This window comes from Notothenia rossii (assembly GCF_949606895.1).
Source record: "Notothenia rossii genome assembly, chromosome: 6".
Lineage (NCBI taxonomy): Eukaryota > Metazoa > Chordata > Actinopteri > Perciformes > Nototheniidae > Notothenia > Notothenia rossii.
The window spans coordinates 45,084,607-45,107,392 of record NC_136909.1 but is presented as its reverse complement, the minus strand read 5'-3'; the positions used below and the strand labels follow the sequence as shown (position 1 = coordinate 45,107,392).

At 44.5% G+C, this 22,786-nt stretch overlaps 1 protein-coding gene across 2 annotated transcripts in view; it reads left to right on the top strand.

The window, feature by feature from the left end:
- The window catches only part of LOC307042238 (whirlin-like), a 366,287-nt gene extending 345,256 nt beyond the window's left edge, over positions 1-21,031 (top strand). For both annotated transcript variants that reach the window (XM_079686030.1, XM_079686031.1), the window contains one exon: positions 17,764-21,031. In XM_079686030.1, coding sequence (XP_079542156.1) covers positions 17,764-17,940 — 177 coding nt within the window. In that variant the 3' untranslated portion in view covers positions 17,941-21,031. The remainder of the gene's footprint in view (positions 1-17,763) is intronic.
- Positions 21,032-22,786: the final 1,755 nt, after the last annotated feature.

The following is a 22,786-nucleotide window of genomic DNA, read 5'->3' as shown; positions in this document are numbered from 1 at the left end:
TTGGTTCCTTTCCAATAACGAAGATTGTGAACCCTGTGCCTGTGCGCCTGCAACTCCCCAGGTCCCTGCGGGTCCACCCTACATTCTACGTTGGGAAGATCAAGCCTGTCAAGGAAAAGCAGTTTGGTGCCCGCAACTAAACCTCCACCACCCCCCAGAGTTGTTGATGGTGGCCTTGTTTATACGGTCAAGAAACTGCTGGCAGTCTGGAAAAGGGGACGTGGCAGGCAGTTCCTCGTAGACTGGAAAGGCTATGGAGCAGAGGATAGGATGTGGATCCCTTCTCTCTACGTTGTGGATTAGGAGTTGATCAGGGATTTCTACAGGCAACATCCTAATCTGCCTGGGCCGTCAGGAGACGTCCCTAGAGGGGGGGGGGGGGGGGGGTAATGTTGTGACTCGACAGATATGTTAGGTTTAGTTATGTTTTTACTCTAGTTTTGTGTTTTGATCTTGTCACTTCCTGTTTTTATTTTGAAAGTAATCTTTCCTCTCATTCCAGATCCCACATTTTGTGCCTTTGTGTGTTTCTCGCCCGTGAGACTGCTTGGCCCTGCCCTTATAGTTTTCACCTGTGCCCATCCCCCTCACCTATATATAGCCCTGGTGTTTCTTTGTTCCTTTCTCAGTTCGTTATGTTTCATGTCGTGAGAAGCTGGGCCTTTTTTACTCCTGATACCTACCTTGAGATTTAGACCTTTTGCCAAGTGAGTTTTTGTGTTGCTGTACAACTTAGTTTTGGCTATTTAGCTACTTTCTATTTTTTGAAAGTACGATTTAGTTTTTGTTATTAAAGAACATTCTATTTTTGGACAACTGTCTTCGAGTCCTGCTTTTAGGTCCTGCGTCCTGTGTCTCGGTTCATAACACATTGCTGGAGGTATACACACATATTGATAGATGCCTTGTTATGCACTATTGAGGAATCTGCGACCAAAGTTTTTCATTCATTGCATAACTACACCGTTTGTGTATATGATATGTCAATAAACCTTAGAAAATCTTGAAATCTTGAAAGGGATGTGCAAAAATAGTCATTATATACATTCTTTAATTAACTACTAGTAGAGAATAACGAGTAATGAATATGCTTTATAGGGATCCTATTAATATCTAATAATAAAAATAATGAAATTCAATAACATGCTTTAACCACTAGGTGTCACTTTATTTCAGCTGTGCACCGTTATGTTGTAAATACAGCCTATCTACCAATTGGATCAAACATAAAAGTCAGCCAAATTAGTGTTGATATTGCAAGTAGACGTATTGTGTGAAAATAAATGTAAGATGTTGTTTAATTGCTGATTTATTTATGATCCACGTCACGTTTTCAGTGTTGGCGGCAGTTCCTCATGTTTGTCTAGAAGTCTTCTCATCAGAGCTCTATAAATAGAGAACTACGGCAGATATGTAATATTTAGTGCAGCCGAACAGTGTATTACAATGCCGTTATGTGATGACTTTCAAAGAGAAAAGCAAGCACACTCGGAATAAAGTATTATTATTTTTTTTTTAATTAAAATGTTTTTGGTCTGTTTCCGGTATTTGTTTATGACGATGTGAGATGTGAGACTGGAATTGCACAGGGGAAAATAACGTATCTATGCCACAATTTTAGATGCGGATTTTGTTAAACTAATACGTTTGCCCTGTGACCAACACTATACATTGACGGGGAAGGGGTTAGCAATAAAGATAACACCATTAAACAGTTACATAATATCGATTGCAGCGTCCCTATACAACCACCTTGGTAACAATGAAAACATTTTATGGACACAATTTCCTGAACTAATCTTCATAATAACTAGCAAACTAAAGATCATGTACATCCATTAAACACATAATCTGAAATAACAACTCATATTTCTCGCATCAAATGACATGAAAACGCATTTTAATGGCCAAACTAACTTTAAAATAGGCATTTTCCACCGAGAATAAAACGAAGTTCGGCCATTTTTTTTTTTTCTGAAGGGGGAAATTTGAAGATTACGTAACATAGACGCCAGCCATTGGAATGAATGGTGAAAAAAAACGTAGGGATCTTACAATTTCAGAGGCGTTTTTGTAGAAATACTACGTCCTACATTGTGGACCAGTTATTACAAGTATTTTTGTGAGACTGGGGTTGGGTAAAGATGTTCAGAAACGATGCAGGAATGTGGTACAAGAATCCAAAAATGTAATAGATAAACAGTTAAAATAGTTAGCTAAAATCATGAATGGATATTCTTTGTTTTACTTAACAATACATCTAATGCTATTAATACTTACTCAGTGGGGACGCGCAACCAAGTTTCAGTCACAGTCAACATTTCCCGGAATTTTGTAGTTATATATATGTTGCAAGGAATGTATTATGAGTTGTCACTGTTGGTTAATGAGGAGGTGTATGTGTATGCAATGGAAGAATCTGGCCAGCTGTTAATTATTTGTTTTATTTGTTGGAGAATATAGGGAGCCCCAATTGTTGTTGACAACATCGCAAGACAATTTACAATTTTTACAATAAATGGAATTGCAGAGGTGGGGACTCGAGTCACATGACTTGACTCGAGTCGGACTCGAGTCGCATATTTTTGGACTCGAGACTGGCTTGACTAACATTGATAAAAGACTTGACTTGACTCAGGGCTGCCAACACTCACGCATTGAGCGTGAGAGTCACGCAATTAACCCATATCTCACGCACTCACGTCACACTTGCCTTTCCTCACGCTAAGTTGTCGTCCAAAAATAAATATATATAGATATACAAATAAAATGAAGGAACAGCAAACCGAGCGGTCTACGAAATGAGAAATGTAGCTTAGCGCAAGTTCAATCAGGAAGACAATATCATCTGGTGTCACACGTTATCTCAACGAGCGATCAGGGGCGTCACGCCCCGGCTAGCCAATCATCGCACCTGCTAACCCCTTTAAATCTGCTCTCCCCTCCCTGTCAGTTGTCATTTCAGGTGTCAACGCACAAGCAGAAGCAGGGCTTCGCCCCAGTTCCAGGCGTATTCATCAGCTCCGCAGTCTTGCGGATTAAGCTACAGGCGGCGTTCCCCATCGCATGCGAAGCTTTACCCATTGCTGGCTTCAACCACAACCCCTCCCGCAGGCAGGCAGGGCTTAAGCTACATCCCATTGAAGCTACTTCTCCTCCCGGCTCAGTAGTCACTACTGGACATTAAGTATGCACTTAGTGTCCAGTAGTAGGCGGCTAGCAGGGTCATTGCACAGCCCAGGCTCTCGCCTCTTTTCCTGCGCCTCACCTCTAAACAGGCGTCAGGGTAGCGCTGGCAAGAGGCAGTTGCAACAAATTCACGTTCGTTATATTGTTATTATGACATTAGGGTAACGCAGAGTGAGATCGCTACCCCTTTAAGAGAGGGGTCTGGCGCGTGCATGTGTGCGTGGGTATGGTAGGGCGAGCGAGCGGGATATATGTTTTCTAGAAGTTAAACGAGGCAGCAGAAAGGATAGGTCTGTGATCTTGCTAATCTATCTTGCGCAACAAAAGAGCTAAATAAATGCAACGACCTCCCAAGAAGAGCTCGCCTCTCTCTAGTCATTCCGATAAGTGGGTTATTGAACCCGAAGCTTGCTGCTTCTGCCCTGGGAGACGACAGAGTCATCTCCCCCCCCCCCCCGTTTCCTCAACTACGGTCTGGGAGCCGACAGGAAGTTCAACAATATGCATTGCTACCTTTAGTTCCGAGTTCCAGGCAGCGTTGGGTGTAACGTGTTACAGTATGAGTTTCAGTAACGTATTACTTTGCGTATGAAGTAATGTAACGCATTACAAATGCAGTTCGGGTAATTACTACCCATTACAATGCTCAGTAAGTAACGCAGTTTCCAGCTTCAACACAGTGTTACCTGGAATGAATGGTGTTTCGTAGGGCTTCTTTTCCTCAATAACCAAGTCGCTGCACATTATCCCGCTATGACACGACTAGATACTAAATAAATTAGGAATTGACTCCCAATATTAACTGATTGATTTTGACTGAAATTATCGTTTTTTTTTTCTTTTCTTCTCCACTAAGAAATATTCAGTTTCTCGGTGCACCAACGGCTGGATCTGCGACAACAACATTTCTCAGCAGCACCGTCCAAATCCGTTCACAGTCTGTGATCCACTAAATCTTTCCAGGGTTGCCAGAAACTGACCATGATCAAAATTGATTATTCGGCAGCCCTGGCGAATAATAATCGATTATTCGACCGACCACCCCCCGCGCGGGAGAGAAAGAAAAAAAAACTCAGACAAAAGGAATTCCGTTGTTTTCTTTATTGGAACATGTTTAACAGTACAAACAACATAAACGACAAATAAACCAACATCAACATGATGCAGCTCCTTGAAATCTTTTTACCTGCCGCTTTGTTCATCTTTAGTCGCACGTGTGAGGGAGAGGGGGGGTGGGGGCGGGGTCGGTGTGTAGCGTGCTGCAGCAGCAGTCTGCTCTGCACGCAGGCTTCCTCCAAGTTTACAGTAAAACAAACTGGTGGTGTGACCAATGGCCATTTACAATTTGTAATACTATTACTATTATTAGCATTAGTCTATATTTTGGTTGAAACTAAGCCAGAACAAAAAAAAAAAACATAAATAATAATTAAAAAATATATAAATAAAATTGATTTAAAAAAATAATATTTGATTTTGGAGACTGTAACGAATATTCGAATAATTAAATAATCACTGGCATCCCTAGTTCAAAGGTGAAATATCGCGTCATCGTCTGCGTCATGACGTAACTGTTTATGTCGCCGTTTCTCTCCCAATTCCGCTGTCAAACAAACATCAATAGAGGATTGCGTCGGGTAGTTTTAATCATATGAAGCCAGATTCAATCAGAACTACTTCTTCAAATTATACTTTTTCTAGAACGCTGTGATGTATTGGTTATCATGTGGTTCAGCGGCATTAACACCGCTGCAGTGCATGTGCACCGGAGCTTATTCCATTGTTAACTCACACGCCAGCGGTCGCCGGTAAGCACTCACGTCCGACTGTCACATAAGCAGCTGATAATTATTTCCCATCTCTTAGCGACATGTTTCAGTATGGATTTACGCCGTCGGCATCACAACACCGTCATTAAGGTTCTCTGGCATCCTACAGGTGATGTTGCTTAGCAACCGAGCTAATCAGTCGTCTTGAATACTGTCACTATCATTGCGGCATTAACAGTTTCCTACACAATAACAGGATTTTAGTGCTGCCCATCTCGTATAAGTGTTTCAAGGTGTGGTCGCGTTCTAGTCAAGCGCCATTGCTCGTTACAACTCTATTCGCTTTAGTGTAGGCTACTAGCATGACTGTAATTGCTAAGGGCAATCTCGATGACAATGGTCAATGTTCCCCTTTTCTATGCACGGAGATAATGTAATCGTAAAAGTGTGCAGGCCAAGGCTGGCTCTTCAAAGCAGATATTAATGACGCGCTTTAAAGTTCCCATCATCCGTTCAGCGGAACTCTTTCAGCTTCAAGCAGGAGTCAAGTAAGGAGAAACTACGCGTGCACTGGCTATTTGGGTAAATAATATTAATAGTTGTATCTCCCCAGTGCATCACCCACTGCTCAGGAAGATCTCCTCATGTGTTGCCTTTACGACATCTAGTGTTCAAATACAACATTACTAACCTATAACTCCGCTCAACTGGGAAAAGAGAAGAAGAGAGAAGAAGAAAAAATCATGAGGAACTATAGGCCCAGTCACACAACCGGAGTTCCTAGGCATCACATCAAGCTCACGGTATTAATGTTCCTCGAACCAAACTGCGTGCATCCACATACCGTTAAGGCGTATACAGCAAACATCTCAACGACAGTTGCTCTTCCTCACCGGGCAACCGCACTTCGCATGGGGATAATCTTCGGCACGCCATCATCTCCCGTTTCCTGTACGTGGCATCCGCCGGCCTCACGACGACCGCGTTTTCCCAGACTCTAAGGACGTGCACTGCACATCCTCCGTTTTGGGGGGAATATCTGCACGAGATCATCCGCATAGCAAGCGCACGCTTAGATTTCCACTATTGCTTACACATTTATTATCACACTTGCTGGATCTAACACTAGCGTCCCTCCATCTCATTTCACTCAATCAGCTCATCAGCATCTATAACTCATCTGGCGTACTAACTGATAATTAAGCTAGACTTATCATGGGTCATGTCTCAGTATTTAACTAAGCGTATGTTTTTTCCGCGTGCATCTGCAATTCATTCTATTCACGGGTTAAGCCAGGTTATGATATTCATGCATCACTGTACTCCAGCTAACAGCTCTCGTGCATTACTTGTCTACATCTCCCTCTTCGCCCGGACATCGGCTCGTGCTGCCAATCCAAGATCTCTTCAGTTTACCAATGGTAAATATGCATATAACTGGTGGTGCTGTCTTAATAGCATATCAGGGCTTTCGTTCAGATAGGTGCTGCCAATCAAGGCATTTCTCCCTCATCCCTGCAACTCGGACGGTGGTCCTCCTCTGCCTTCACATTCTACATCCGCCAGGACATCAGTGCCCTGCTGGCTATCCAAAGGTCCCTCAAACACAAAAAATGGTAATTATGCCTATAACGCCGGGTTACGTATTGTAACCCTTGTTATATTAGCACAGGCGGAGCCCTCTACTGGACTCTATGGGTACTACCTTATCATGCAAGCATTCACCTACTGAGATTTCTATGGACGTAGCCGGCCCCGGGGCGGGCCTACCTGAATGCGTGCGCATCTCACTTCCGTATAAAAGGAGGCCTCGCCTCCTGACCACCATCCTACACCACTCTTCAGCGAGCGGTATAGGACAGACAGTGCCCCAAGGTAGAGGGCTCCGCCTGTGCTAATATAACAAGGGTTACAATACGTAACCCGGCTTTATATCTCTCACAGGCGGAGCCCTCTACTGGACTCTATGGGTACAGTGAGCGGAGCCCCGATGTATGCACGCACTGTCGTCCAGCACACCGTTCCACCTCACTGTCCCTGACCGGCTTTAGCAGCCACTGCGCCTCACTCACCTCTCCCTCGGTTGTAACCGTGGAGAAGTCTGGGCTGCGGCTGATAGAGCACACCCTGATGCGCTTGCCTCGTGAAAAAAGTGTGCTCGAGAAAAACAGTGCTGAGGGTTCCCCTGCGTCCGCCTATAGGCAGACAGAGAAAAACCCGCAGCTCTGTATGGGTTCACTATACACTCTCCCTCCTGAGTCCTTAAAGAGCACGGGGAGAACGCAAGTGCCCCCTATGTCCCCACACTCAAACACTCACCCCGTGCAGAGTGTGTAGGGACTATAGTATGGAGGGCTCTCCCCCTCCTGCCCCCAGGCAGGCGAGGGGAGCCCTCCAGCCCTGAAAAGGGCCCAGAGCACCCCACGTCACCCCGCGACCCTCCAGGGGTCCGGAGAAACGTATGGGCATTTTACGCCCGGGGAGAGGGTCAGATGCCCACTGACCCGAAGCCCCCCCCCTACTCACCAGTCCTGTGTTGCCTCAGCAAGCACAGACGTTGAGAAAGAGCCAGACATATCCAAGAGATAAAACTTTATGAACGGGCCTGGCGTTGACCAAGACGCCGCCGTGCATATATCCTCCACACTCGCACCGTTGAATAAGGCTGTTGATGCAGCCACAGCTCGTGTGGAGTGCGCACGGACTTCCGTGGGACAGGCTCTCCCTGCCTGCTTGTAGGCGTGTGCAATGCCCTCGTAAAGCCAGCCTGCCAGGCGTTTCTTGGACAAAGCTTTTCCAGTCACCCTGCCCCGGAAGCACACAAACAGCTGTTCAGTGCGTCTCAGGGTAGCTGTGCGCTCCACATAACATGCTAACGCGCGCACCGGGCAGAGGAGGTGTAATTTAGCTTCCCTGGCCCCACCATGGGGTGAAAGACTAAATCCCCCCAACTGAATAACCCTCGACCTGAACGCACTCCTTAGGCTCTTGGGCACAAAGGAGGGGTTCGGTCTGAGTGTCGCCCCGCTCCGGTCACCCCGAATCAGTAAACAGCTCGGGTGCACCGACAGAGCGGTTAACTTGGACACTCTTTTGGCTGACGTTAAGGCAAGTAGCAATGCTGTCTTCCACGACAGTGCTTTCAGGGAGGAGAGCTCCAGAGGCTCAAATGGTTCTGTGACCAGAGCCTCGAGCACCAGCGGCAGGTCCCACTGTGGGGTGGAGGCGCGCACTACTGGGCGCAGCCTCCTGACCCCCTGTAAAAACCGCAACATCAGTGGATGAGAAAAGGCTGAACTGCCATTGAATCCCTCATGACAGGACGAGATGGCTGCTGCATACACTTTTATAGTAGAATGGGCACACCCTCTGTCCACCAATAACTGTAAGAAGGACAAAATAGAGCCTAACTCACAAGATAGGGGCTCTATTTTCTGCTGCTCACACCATCGCTGGAATCCCAGCCACTTCGGCCTGTAACAGGCTGTGGTGGATCCCGCTCTAGCTGCCTGGATAGACTGAATAACGCTATCAGACAATCCACCCTGTCTCAGCCTGTCCCTCTCAGGAGCCAAGCCTGAAGAGGACGGCCCAGAGTGGGTAACGCCCCGATTGCACCTGCCTCTTGAGACATCGCCCCCCAGAACTGGGGAATCGCCCAGGTGCTGGCCCACCTTCATCTGTGTCATTTCTGAGTACCACGGAGCCCCGACGTGATCCGGTGCTACAAGAATGACTGCCAGACGTTCTCGCCTCACTCTCCCCAGGAGAGGGAGAATGAGACGCAACGGTGGAAAGGCGTAGAGCAGCTTTCTTGGCCATGGCTCGTGTGCAAACGCGTCCACCCCCAAAGGCGGGTCGTCGCTCAGGGCCATGGAAAACCACAGGGCACAGTGGCTGTTGCGACGGCTGGCGAACAGATCCACTTCCACTCTCCCGAACTGGGCCCAGATCTGCTTCACCACCTCTGGGCGGAAGCACCTACTCGCCTGGCAGGGGGCCGCCCCTCGACATGAGGTCGGCCCCCCTGTTCTCCAGTCCCGGGATATGGAGGGCTCTCAGAGATAACACCACCTCTGATGCCCACAACCACAGCCTCTCCGCTGTGGCCAACAAAAGCGGCAGAGCGAACTCCGCCCTGCCTGTTGATATAAGCCACTGTGGTGCTGTTGTCGCTCCTGACCAATACATGTCTCCCACACTACCGCCCGTAGCTCTAGGATGTTGCTGTGTCGTGTTTCCGTTAGAGACCAGTGCCCACCTATAGCCCTCTTCAGGCAGGTCCCTCCCCATCCTGTTCTGGATGCATCCGTGAACACTGTGATGTAGGAGGTTACCCGCCCCAGTGGAGACCCCCTCCGGAGGCGCCCGGGAGACCCCCAGAACCGGAGGTTGCCCTCCACTGAGGGGGGGATGGTCACCAGCCGCCGTTTGTGCCTCTTGGGATCCAAACACAGGCTGGAGAACCACCTCTGCAGGCGGCGCATATGCAGTAACCCCAACGGGACCACAACGTGAGCAGCCACCATGAAACCCAGAGTCTGCATGACAGTTAAAGCTGTCACTGTCGCCCCCTGTCGCAGCCTGTGCACTGCCCGGAGAAGGGACGCACGTCTGCTTTCTGACAGGGTGGCGCGCAGCGCGTCTGCATTGAGCACCACTACCAAATACAACGCCCGTTGGTGAGGTATGGGGGTGCTCTTTTTCCAGTTGATTGCAAAGCCTAATTTGGTTAGGTGTGTGATCAACTGTGCTGTGCAAAACATTGCCTGTTCCCGGGACCCAGCCATGACTATGAGGTCGTCTATGTAAAAGAAAACCCTCATGCCCTGGGCGCGCAGCGGTTGAAGCGCTGTGGCCACACATTTGCTGAATGTGCGTGGGGATAGGGAGTAGACGAACGGGAGTCTGTTGTACTCGTAGGCTATCCTTGAAAGGCAAAACGCAGATACTTCCTTTGCTCTGGCACAATCTCCACATGAAAGTATGCGTCTTTCAGGTCGATGGTGGTGAACCAATCGCCCGGTTGCACCAGCCCCATTAACTGTTTTATGGTTAACATGCAAAATTTCCTGCGGCAAATGTGAAGATTCAGGCTGCGCAAATCAAGAATAGGTCTGAATTCCCCTGTCTTTTTGGGAACCAGGAAGTACATGGAATAAAAAAACCTTTTTCTGTGCTGAGGAAACACAACAGACACTGCCTGTTTCTGCACCAGGGCCTGAATCTCTGCTGAGAGGAAACCCATCTCCTCCTGGGATGACATAATTACCTCTCGCATGCCTCTGAATGGAGGTGGGATGCTGCAAAACTGGAGTGAATAACCCCGATTCAGCGTCCTGTCCATCCACTCTGATAGTACACAGCTGAGTTTCCATTCCCCATAATATTGAATTAATGGACAAGCCCTCAGCTGTGGGGCCGCAGCTATGAAGCAGTGATACTCTCTGGTGACCCATTCCGCCGCAAAAACCCCCGTGAAGGGAAGATTTGCCCATGGAGGGTCGACACAGAAAGGGACGATTATTTATTGAGGTCCCTGAACGCACCGCCAATGCGCTGCGGAGAGAGCGCCGGCTCCGCCATAATGCAGCTCTTACCACTATGGTAAACTGCATTAATTGGAGCCTTTATTTTAAGCGCAGTGTGTTCCCTAACCATAATGCTCCGACCAACAAGCCCCTGCACCCGCACAGCGCTTCTATATCACTTCCTGCGGTTTATCTCTCGCTTTCTTCCTTTCTCTCAAAATAGTACGTCTCGGACTCAGTGCTAGGCTATATCACCTCGGCTCGCTGAAGAGTAAAGGATGGTGGTCAGGAGGCGAGGCCTCCTTTTATACGGAAGTGAGATGCGCACGCATTCAGGTAGGCCCGCCCCGGGGCCGGCTACGTCCATAGAAATCTCAGTAGGTGAATGCTTGCATGATAAGGTAGTACCCATAGAGTCCAGTAGAGGGCGGAGCCTGTGAGAGATATAACTGGTGGTGGTCAACACGTCAGCATGTATACGTGTACATTGTCTCGTAACTGTCAGGCAATGACTCCGGTTCTGCGTACGCTAACCCTGCAAGTGCAGGTTGCGAAGGTGGGTCCGCGTCACGTTTAACCCTGTGAGTGCAGGTTGCGGACATGGGTCTGCGTTAGGTTTAACCCTGCGAATGCAGGTTGCGGATATAGGTCCGCGTTAGGTTTAACCCTGCGGGTGCAGGTTGTGGACACAGGTCCGCGTTAGGTTTAACCCTGCGGGTGCAGGTTGCGGACATGGGTCTGCGTTAGGTTTAACCCTGCAATGCAGGTTGCGGACATGGGTCTGCGTTAGGTTTAACCCTGCGAATGCAGGTTGCGGACATGGGTCCGCGGTATGTTTAACCCTGCGAATGCAGGTTGCGGCCAGTGGGTCTGCATCATGTTTAACCCTGCAAGTGCAGGTTGCGGCCAGTGGGTCTGCGCATGTCTAACCCCGCAGCCCGGAAGCGATTCCGGCGCCTCATCACGTCCCCATGTTAATCTCTCATTTCATCCATAGATCTCCGCAGCCAGCCGCAAGGTAAGAATTGCTCACAGCTCAGTACTTCATACTTCACTTCTTTTGGGGGTTCATCATAGCGGTTCTTTCCCTCCTGAATGATCATCCTGCAAACCCGGGGCCTAATCGCCAAACATCATTCAGTTACTTGTTGTAATACGTCAATCACTATTCCTGCATATCATGTGTCCGGATAATAAACATGTATTTCATACATTACGTCTCTCCTAATTGAATTAAGGTCTTCTGGCTTAGTTCAGTAAAGTTGGAACGATATTGGGAGATTCTGATTTCATGGATCAATAACTCATAAACAAAACGTTATTCAGACACAAATGACGTCTCCTGAGTACCGTGGTAAGGTTGACAACGAACTACAATCACATTTTGATCAACAAAAAGCCAATACTAATAATAATCAGAGCCTCGCGTGAGGCAGTCGCAATTTTTACAGGCTCCCACTACCTGTTAGCATCTGGCATCTGTTAGCATAGATCTAGCTCTCCGGCTTAGGCTCCATCTATGTCCATCTATGTTCCATCTTTAACGCCATTGATCTGTGGAGGATCTGCCGCGGTTTGAGGGCCTGCCGTCCACCCATTTCTGCTTCTGCTGGTGGTGGTTCCCACGGCTGAAGGCCGCTATCCACCTGCTGTTAGAGGCCTACTCCCACCTGTTGGGTGCTACTGTGCGGGGGAGGCCTGGTCTGGAGATACCGCGGAGAAACCGGAGTGTTGCCACACTGCTGATTGCCTATTTCCTTGCTGCTGTCCTGACGTGTTTTTGCTTCGGGAACATCGTGGATGCTGTTGAGCTGGACTGGGAAAATGGCAAATGTCGTGTTTCTGCTGTGCCTTTTTTTGACTGTGCTGGACAAGGAGAAGTTCGCTAGTCATCCTGACAATTCTGCTGGATGCGGGTCCGTTCTGCCGCCCGCAGTGGACATCCCCTGTACAGGTTCGGATGGGTTGCACAAACAATTGCTAGTTGCACTGTCGCGGACATTCATTTCGTCAAATGTCTGTCTTTCTCACATGCCTGCCACAATGGTCCTTCAGAATTGTTTTTTGAACTCTAATCTCACTTTTGCGAAGTTTGCTGGTGACTCTAGAACAGCTGAAAATGTATGTGTGTTGATTAAGAGGAAAAGGTGCTTGGTATTTTTATTGTTGTTACTATCAGGAAATGTACAGCCAAATCCGGGTCCACCTGGTAGTTTTAGTCAAATAGCTACTCCTGCTGATTTTAGTTCTAGATCGGGGTTAGGTTTAATTCATTTAAATGTGCGCAGTCTGTTACCTAAATTAGATTTTGTCCGTATTTGGGCGAGTTCAACTGATGCTGATGTCATTGTCTTATCAGAAACGTGGCTAGACAAATCGATCTTGGCCTCTGACATTTACATAAATGGTTACAATGTATATCGCACTGACCGTCCTAAAAAAGGTGGTGGCGTTGCCATTTATGTCAAAAATAAGTTTTGTGTAACAAAAATGGTTTCCAAATCTGTTAGTAAACAACTAGAATTTTTAGCTGTGAATGTCGAAGTAACAAAGGGTCAACAGGTCATGGTGGTGGGTTGCTACAGGGCCCCCTCGGCTGTCAAGGACTCCTTATCTTCATTGGCAAAACTGTTATCTCAACTTTCCTACAAGGAAATAGTGCTGCTTGGTGATTTTAATTGGGATTGGTTAACTTCTGTGTCAGAGGATTTTAAAAACCTGTGTACCTCTTTGAACATTACTCAGATTATAGACAGTCCTACTCGCCCAAATATTAAGTCCCCAAATAAATCCTCCTTAATTGATCTAATTTTAACAAATGTTCCATATAAATACTCATCTGTGGGAGTATTTGCTAATGATGTGAGTGACCACTGTGTTGTAGCCACAATTAGGGACACTAAGGTCCAAAAAATTAAACCACGCATCATCACAAAGAGAGATAAAAAACACTTAGTGGAGCAGGGTTTTTTACATGATCTGTTTGATTTTGATTGGGGAAAAATCGATCTGTGTGCTGATGTAGAAACTGCATGGTCTTATTTTTATCTTGGTTTTATAAAAATTATAGATAAACATGCACCTCTGCGTACATTTAGAGTGAAGGGACGAAACAATCCCTGGTTTTCTGCTGAACTGTCCAGTCTCCTTCATGAGAGAAACAATGCCTGGGCAAAGGCTAGGAAATCACAAATACAATTCCTAAAGTATGGAAGTCTGCTTATGTCCTGCCTCTACTGAAAGGAGGGGAGGCAACTATTTTAAATAACTATAGGCCAATCTCTAAATTGTCAGTTTTGGCTAAGGTGCTCGAACGACTTGTGAGTGAACAAGTAAAGGAGTTTTTATGTATAAATGATATCCTGTCTAAACATCAGTCAGGCTTCAGGAAGAAACATAGCACCATCACTGCAACAATGAAAGTGGTAAATGATATTACTAGTATGCTAGATAATAAACAGAGTTGTGCAGCTCTGTTTATTGACCTTTCCAAAGCGTTTGACACCGTTGATCATCGTGTCTTAAAACAGAGGCTACTCAGTACTGGCATATCCAGCCATGCAGTGGGGTGGTTTGTGAACTACCTCTCTGAAAGGTCCCAATGTGTTCACTTTGATGGGCTGTCTTCTGAGTGGTTAAACATTGCTAATGGTGTTCCTCAAGGTTCTGTTTTAGGTCCACTTTTATTCTCCATATATATCAACAGTTTAGGTGAAAATGTGGATGAAGCTACTTTACATTTTTATGCGGACGATACCGTGATGTACTGTGCAGGTCCCTCCATTCAGGAGGCTGGTGTTAAATTACAGGCTGTTTTTAACATTATTCAGACTCAGCTCTCTGAACTAAAGCTTCTTTTAAATGTGGATAAAACCAAGATAATGCTCTTTTCAAAAGCTAAAAAGTCACCAGAGCCTGTTTTAGATATTGTATCAACGCAAGGAACAAAACTTGAAGTTGTTGCCTGTTACAAATACCTTGGTATCTTGCTTGATGACTGTCTCTCTTTTAAACTTCATGTCAATAACCTGCTTAAAAAACTGAGGGTTAGGCTAGGTTTCTTTTTCAGGAATAAGTCCTGTTTCTCGCTTGAGGCCAGGAAAAGGCTAGTCACTGTGACCTTTTTACCTGTGCTGGACTATGGTGATCTGCTGTATATGAATGCACCTGCCAACTACCTAAGCAAACTAGATGCTGCGTATCATGGTGCTCTGAGATTTGTCACTAACTGTAAAGCACTTACTCATCACTGTACATTGTATACCAAGGCAGGTTTACCATCACTCACTGTACGGAGGCTCAGTCACTGGTACACTTTTATCTATAAAGCTATGTTGGGCAAACTCCCGTATTATATCTGTTCATTGATAAAGCAGAAAGTTGCAAGCAGCTATTGTCTGCGATCACAGGATATAGTCTTGTTAGATGTGCCAAGAGTAAGGACTGTCTTAGGTAAGACAGCTTTTATGTGCGCAGCTCCACTTGCTTGGAACAGTCTACAGGCAAAATTGAAATTGAGCATTTTTATTTCTTTGAATGTATTTAAGGCATGTCTAAATGAAATGCTTTCTGACACTCTGGGTATTTGTAAATGTTGAATATGTAAATATGATATCCTCTGTTGTTTGTATGTTGTTTTTATGTTTCATGTGGAACTAAATGATGCAGGTCTCCCTTGTAAATGAGATCGATGATCTCAAGGGACTAATCTGTCTAAATAAAGGTTTGAAATGAAATGAAATGAATACGCGCCGTCCTCCGAGCTGGACACATTACATTGGTCTCTATCCGCAGCCGGAGAAGAAACGAGTGCTCAGGGACCGTCTGCAAAGTGCAACTCCGAAAAAAGAGAATACAATAATATTAAATCACTATTATACAGCTTATTACTACCAAACTCACTACACACACCAATAGTCTCGTGTGTCATACAGCAAGGAGTTTGGAAGAATATGCTTTTGAATAATTTTGGGGAATATTTATAATGTAAAATCATCTTAAATAACTTTACTATTAGGCCTATACAGACAGTATATTTCTACCAAACTCACTATTTGCATTGTTGTTGTTAGCATCTGGTTAGCTAGCTGCGCTAACGGATATTAAAAGCTGTTTCTAAAACAAGGAGAGGGAGAGCTCTGTCCTGTCAGACTGAACTACAGCTCAGTGAGGTAAGGGACTCTCTGTTTAGATAGTTCACTTTAGTCTAGTTATCTCAGTGGGTCTCAAACGTTTTGGTCACCATTTATGAGAATAAATGGAAAACAGTTTTACTATATGAAAGTAAAACAAGAATACAGTTTAAAAGGTGAGTGATTTGTAAAATATCCATAAGAATCTGTTTACAGTCCTGTTTCATATGGGTGTTGAGAGATGTATCCTTAAATTCATGTTGCTCTCAAAGTGCACCAGGTTGATGCAATTAACTTCAATATTTAAAATGCCCCCAGACCCCCCTAGAGGAGGTGAGGAACCCCCCCCCACACACTTATAAAATAGCACTTTATCTCTGCTGACACCTATATGCCATTTTTACAATATATATCATTGTAAGAGTCGCGGGTACACTGTGTGCGTATTCCACTGTAGCGCTCGGTACATTAATGGGAAACCCTAGTTTGTACATGTTCAATACATTTGTAACACTGTACACATGAACGTTTCTTTTTTCGGTTCACCAAAAAAGAAATCTTACTCCAAGCTGAACTCAAATGTTGGCAGCCCTGCTTGAATTTGACTTGGTATTCATGACTTGAGACTTGACTTAAGCTTGAGACAGATTACTTGAAAGGACTTGACTTTTTAAAATTAAATATTTGCGTTTGTTTTTGTACTGAGATATTACATTTAGTTTTTTCTAAACGTGATTGGGTGATTATAGCGCCATGCGCGCAAACCTGGCAACCCACTAGAAGGCAGGAGTCTCAGTTAACATGGCAGCGGCTAGTGTTACTCCAAAAATAGTCAAGTTTGGATTCAAGGATTATTTTGTCGATGACGCTAATAAGAAGAGAACAGCTGTATGCAGGGTCTGCAGCATAAAGATCAGTGACACGACCACCACAGCATCCAACTTCATCCGTCACTACAAAAAACCCCACAGAGAAAGGTGCGTGCATGTGTTGTGTTAGCTAGAAAGCTAACGTTAAGTTTAAGCTACGTTAGACTTGGTTTCAAATCGATTAAGCAAAGAGAAGACAAAACGGTACTAAACCTCCAAGGGATTCATTTTGACTAACCCTGATACTGACGGGCTGTTAGGAGAGAGAAAGAGAGAGAGAGAGAGAGAGAGAGAGAGAGAGATGCCTCGTTTATTTCCCCTGTGTTATTATCAGAAGTTACTGTAAACTGTTGAATAATGTAGTTCATCTGCTTTTAGTAGTTTGTTGAAATGTTTTAATTATGTTGTTTTTGTTTGTAGAAGTGCATCATTCCTTGATTTATTGTAAAATGAATCTGAACTTTTTGATCTGTTATGATGATAAACTGAAGCAATTTCTAAATTAACCCAATTAAGTGAGTTTTAAATTTAAAAAGGAAATTATGAAGAGGAACAAATTAAATGATTTGAAAATGATGTCTATGTAGGTGCTGATGCTGTTGGAGGTTCTCGTGTTAACAGACATTTAAATTAAATATGTGTAATGGGAAATTCCATGTATGATTTTCTTACCTGGAATTCTGCCTTTTTGAACAGACTTTTTGATCGAGTCCTAGCTATATTGTCTGCAGTTCTAGGATTAATATGAATCTAATATGATTGTCATGTGTCTAAATTAGATTTCAAATGAAAAAACTGTGTATGTAATGAAGATCATAGTGTGGGTTGAATCCATGTTCATAACCACTGTGATTTAAATGCGGAAACTGGGCTTATTCATCAGAATTTTGTACGACAACTTGACTTGCTTGACCTGAGCAATGACTTGACTTGACTTGCTTGACTCTCAACACAGTGACTTGGGACTTGCTTGATACTTGTAGGTCAAGACTTGAGACTTGCTCATGACTTGCTCATGTAGGACTTACTCCCACCTCTGTGGAATTGTATGCAACTCTAGACTATATCTGTTCAGTATGAATACAGCTGGTCAGACAGATCTCCCTTCATTATCCAGCGGCTAAATCCTTTTTTATTTGATAGTCGCTAGAACAGTTAGTATAACATCAACAAAAACACTTAACTGTCATTAAATGGAGATATTGATCTAATTATATCAAATGATTGTTGGCCTTCCCCCCCCCCCCCCCCCCCCTCCCCTTAATATCTCCAGAAAGGAGGCTCAGCTGATAACTGTGCGCAGCTGAAGGAGGGTCAGGTCATCCTGGAGGTGGACGGCGTGTCCCTGAGAGAGCGGGAGCACAAAGATGCTGCTCAGATCATCACTGAGGCCTACAAGACCAAAGAGAAGGACCACATCGACGTCCTGGTAGTGGATCCAGGACTCTAGTATGAGGACTTGGCACTTTAGAAAGACACCGTTTACTGCTTTGAGTTTCAACATGATGTTATCAGTTTTATTTCAGGGAAAAGGTTTGGTGGAAAGCTTTTAGTTTATTGCACGCTACAGAAATGTGCACAATTGCATTATGGAAAATGATATTACATTAATATTGGCGAATAGTCATATGTCATAAGTCATCGTTTTCACACACTAAGTTGTATTGTTTGTTTCACCAGAAGGACTGAATTAGACTTGATAGTGTGGTTGCCACAGCAACTAATATTGAAAACAGTTATTACATCATACAGTTATTATATGTTATTTTATGTTATGTTTTGTGATATTATATTATATGATATTATATATTATATTATATTATTGTATCTGGGGAGGCTGAGCTGCTCTGGCTGACATAGTTATCTTTTTCATTTCTATTAGCAACAATAACATTTTTACTCACTAAGTACACATACTTTAAAAAACATCAATGTCACTAAACTCTACTGCTGTACTGAAACTCCCACAATGAATACTATGACCTTTGAACAGAAACAAACCCTCTCAGACATGTTGAACATGTTGAAAGTAAACAGAAAAGTCAGAAAAGCACTACTTTATTTGGAGGTACAACCAGAAGTGAGCACACCAAAACCAACGACCAAACATCCTTCCACTGGACAACAGTTGCTGTAGTACTGACATTGCAGGGGTGTTTTTTCTCCAAATAAGGTTGATGCTAATGCTCAATGGTATGTTAGTTTGTATATAGTGTAGAATGAACATATATACAACTTTTTATAATATAAAATAGTTTACGATAGAAGATCATTTCATATTTCCCAATATTCTATACTACATTACTCCTAATTTATTTTATGTATACTACAAATTGCTCGCAGTGCAGGTTGAAACCACATCCACCTACACAGTGGAGGTCAATGAAGGTCTCATATGAATGATGGGGACTGGACTGAGACTCTGCTAAAGCACTGTACAGAAAACTCAGCCTGGGTCTTCTATCAGAATCACTTAGGTGTATTCACACCATAGGCGCTTTCACACCGGAGTACTTTTCCCAGGAATAGTTCCGATAGTTCCTGGGATTTTGCATTCAAACCAAAAAGATCTGGAACAAGAACTTAGTTCTCGGGAACCTTTTAACCCCTTTTCAGTCCCTGTTAGAGAGGTGGTACTTTCCTGGGGAGGACAAGGTTCCAATTTCTGATTGGCCGGGCGAATTGCAAACCACGCCCCGTAAAACTCTGAAAAGTTTTTGTGAAGCCGCCATTTTATTTGCTCGCATTAGCATTATTAGCATTAGCCCAGCACACCAACGGAGAGAGACTAACTTATGGTAACACAAAAGAAAGAATGGTGGAGTGATGAGGAGGTGTCGTTGCTTCTGGCGATTTACTCGGAAGGCTTCAGTAGAAGCTGCTGGGAGTCCCAGCAGCTTCTACTGAAGCCAGTCCCCAACTCCGGGGACTTCCCGGCCGGGGACTTCGGATGGCAGTATACGCCGTGAAGTGGTAGTGCCAGTAAACCCAAAACAGAAGAAGAAGAAGTGACGTCTGCGGCTTCATTTGCGTAATCCTCCCTCAGGGACTTATTCCGGTGTGAACGCGATCTACTAGATAGTTCCGGGAACTATTCCAGGGAAAAGTAGCCTACTTGGTGTGAAAGCGCCTCATGAGGAACAGAGCATAATGTCAGGTGCTTTTTCTGCTTTGTACAGAAAGCATGACCAACTCATAAAGCCGTAAAATCCTCTGTCTGAGCAGTTCTGGTAAAAAGATGAAATATATTCATAAAAATGACCCTGACGTGGCAGTGCATCAGATCGCTGTCCCACTGTCTGCCTGAGGGGGCGATGTTGGCCTGTTTTGTTCACAATAGCCAACCTCCAGTGCTGAAAAATGAAACTGACAGAATTGAAAAAAGAATAATTGACCTTTTGAAATAGAAATCGTTTAGTGCTGTCCCAAAAATATATTCTAAAGATAACCCTGCTGTCATAGTGATATCATCAGGGTTATCTCAGTGTGGAATTGGAGACCTCACATCCATGACTACAAAAACGGTGTTATAAACTGCATAGGTGAAGATTACATGGAAAATGATTACTTCCAACTAAAATATGTTATCGCTAGCGTTATGGGAAATAAAGAATCTTGTGTTTTTGGACCAACACTCAGGATAGCTCGTACACTACAATTTCAAGTAAAAGTTTATTTATTCCATGATACATTTTTAACTAAGGACACCCAAATGAACGCCTGCAGCTGATGAGCACAACTGTCAGAAATGTGACTTTTATTTGAGCTGCTCATAAAAAGTGTGTATTTGTTTAATAGAGCTGAAAAGTATTTTGGAATATGTTTGATTTATAACTGCATCCACCCTGCAATATGTTCCAAATGTATATGGTAAAACCATTCATCCGAATTGAGCCGGTAGTAGTAAATCACAAATGTATTTTGACAAGATTCTATTTACAATGGTTACATTATATTTTTGTAATCCAATGTCATAATCCCACTCAGTGAGATAGTTAGGATTTAAGTGATATAATGTATGAGTAATGCAACATTAAAGGCTCTGGATTCAACGATGAAGTGTTGGGGAGAATATAGTGCCATTGAATAATGTGAAATGAGACTGTTTTGTTCAAAAAGGATTGATCTCTTACAAAAAAGCTGCACATATATTTATAGAGTTTTACTGTACTGTAAATGGGGAGACTTTTTGTTTATGTAACCTCTCTGTGGCTGACGGTCTGCCTCTCTAGTTGGTCTCCTTCTCATATCCTTCTGCAACTGTTACCACAATAATATCCTCCTGAACATGTCACCTGCTCTTATTTGTGAAATTGCCCCAAAAAATTATATTATCAAACATTCCCCAATTAGATTTCTTAAGACAATAAAAAAGGCGTGATTAGTACCAATGCATAAACGTTTTGTTGCATATTTGACACAATACGATGGTCAAGGATTTGTTTGGAGTTTTTTATTCTGTAAATGGTAATGGTTATTGATTTATTTAAGACATGGGGCAAACAAATTGTCAAACTGAACAGTGATGATAGACTGATGGGTTGACCCAACAATAAATATATAATCTATTAATGAGTATAGGAAGAATCATATCTAGTATATTCTCGTCCTCTGAGCATCATTGTCCAAAACTATGGAGGGCTGATTAATAGCATGATGTCCATAGTTAATTGCGATTAATCGCCAATTAATCGCACATTTTTGATCTGTTCTAAATGTAGCTTAGAGGAATATTTTTCAAGTTTCTAATACAGAAAACATCCAGCCTCCTGCACACATCTGTCTCACTGAGCGTCACACATCTGTCTCACAGAGCGTCACACATCTGTCTCACAGAGCGTCACACATCTGTCTCACTGAGCGCACACATCTGTCTCACTGAGCGTCACACATCTGTCTCACTGAGTGTCACACATCTGTCTCACTGACCGTCACACATCTGTCTCACTGAGCGTCACACTGAGCGTCACACATCTGTCTCAGAGCGTCACACATCTGTCTCACTGAGCGTCACACATATGTCTCACTGAGTGTCACACATCTGTCTCACAGAGAGTCACGCATCTGTCTCACTGAGCGTCACACATCTGTCTCACTGAGCGTCACACATCTGTCTCACTGAGCATCACACATCTGTCTCACAGAGCGTCACATATCTGTCACACATCTGTCTCACAGAGCGTCACATATCTGTCACACATCTGTCTCACGGAGCATCACACATCTGTCACACATCTGTCTCACTGAGTATCACACATCTGTCTCACTGAGTGTCACACATCTGTCTCATTGAGCGTCACACATCTGTCTCACAGAGCGTCACACATCTGTCTCACATCTGTCTCAATGAGCGTCACACATCTGTCTCACTGAGCGTCACACATCTGTCTCGCTGAGCGTCACATATCTGTCTGACAGAGCGTCACACATCTGTCTCAATGAGCGTCACACACCTGTCCCACAGAGCGTCACACATCTGTTTCACTGAGTGTCACACATCTGTATCACTGAGCGTCACACATCTGTCTCACTGAGCGTCACACATCTGTCTCACAGAGCGTCACACATCTGTCACACATCTGTCTCACGGAGCATCACACATCTGTCACACATCTGTCTCACTGAGTATCACACATCTGTCTCACAGAGCGTCACACATCTGTCTCACAGAGCGTTACACATCTCACAGAGTGTCACACATCTGTCTCACAGAGCGTTACACATCTGTCTCACTGAGCGTCACACATCTGTCTCACTGAGCGTCAAACATCTGGCTCACATCTGTCTCACAAAGCATTACACATCTGTCTCACTGAGCGTCACACATCTGTCTCACTGAGCGTCACACATCTGTCTCACTGAGTGTCGCAAATCTGTCTTAGAGCGTCACATATCTGTCTCAATGAGCGTCACACATCTTTCTCACAGAGCGTCAAACATCTGTCTCACTGAGCGTCACAGATGTGTCTCACTGAGTGTCACACATCTGTCTCACTGAAAGTCAAACATCTGTCTCACTGAGCGTCACATATCTGTCTCACAGAGCGTCACACATCTGTCTCACTGAGCGTCACACATCTGTCTCACCGAGCGTCACACATTTGTCTCACTGAGCGTCACATATCTGTCTCAATGAGCGTCACACATCTGTCTCACTGAGCGTCACACATCTGTCTCACTGAGCGTCAAACATCTGTCTCACTGAGCGTCACACATCTGTCTCACTGAGCGTCACACATCTGTCTCACTGAGTGTCGCACATCTGTCTTAGAGCATCACACATCTGTCTCACTGAG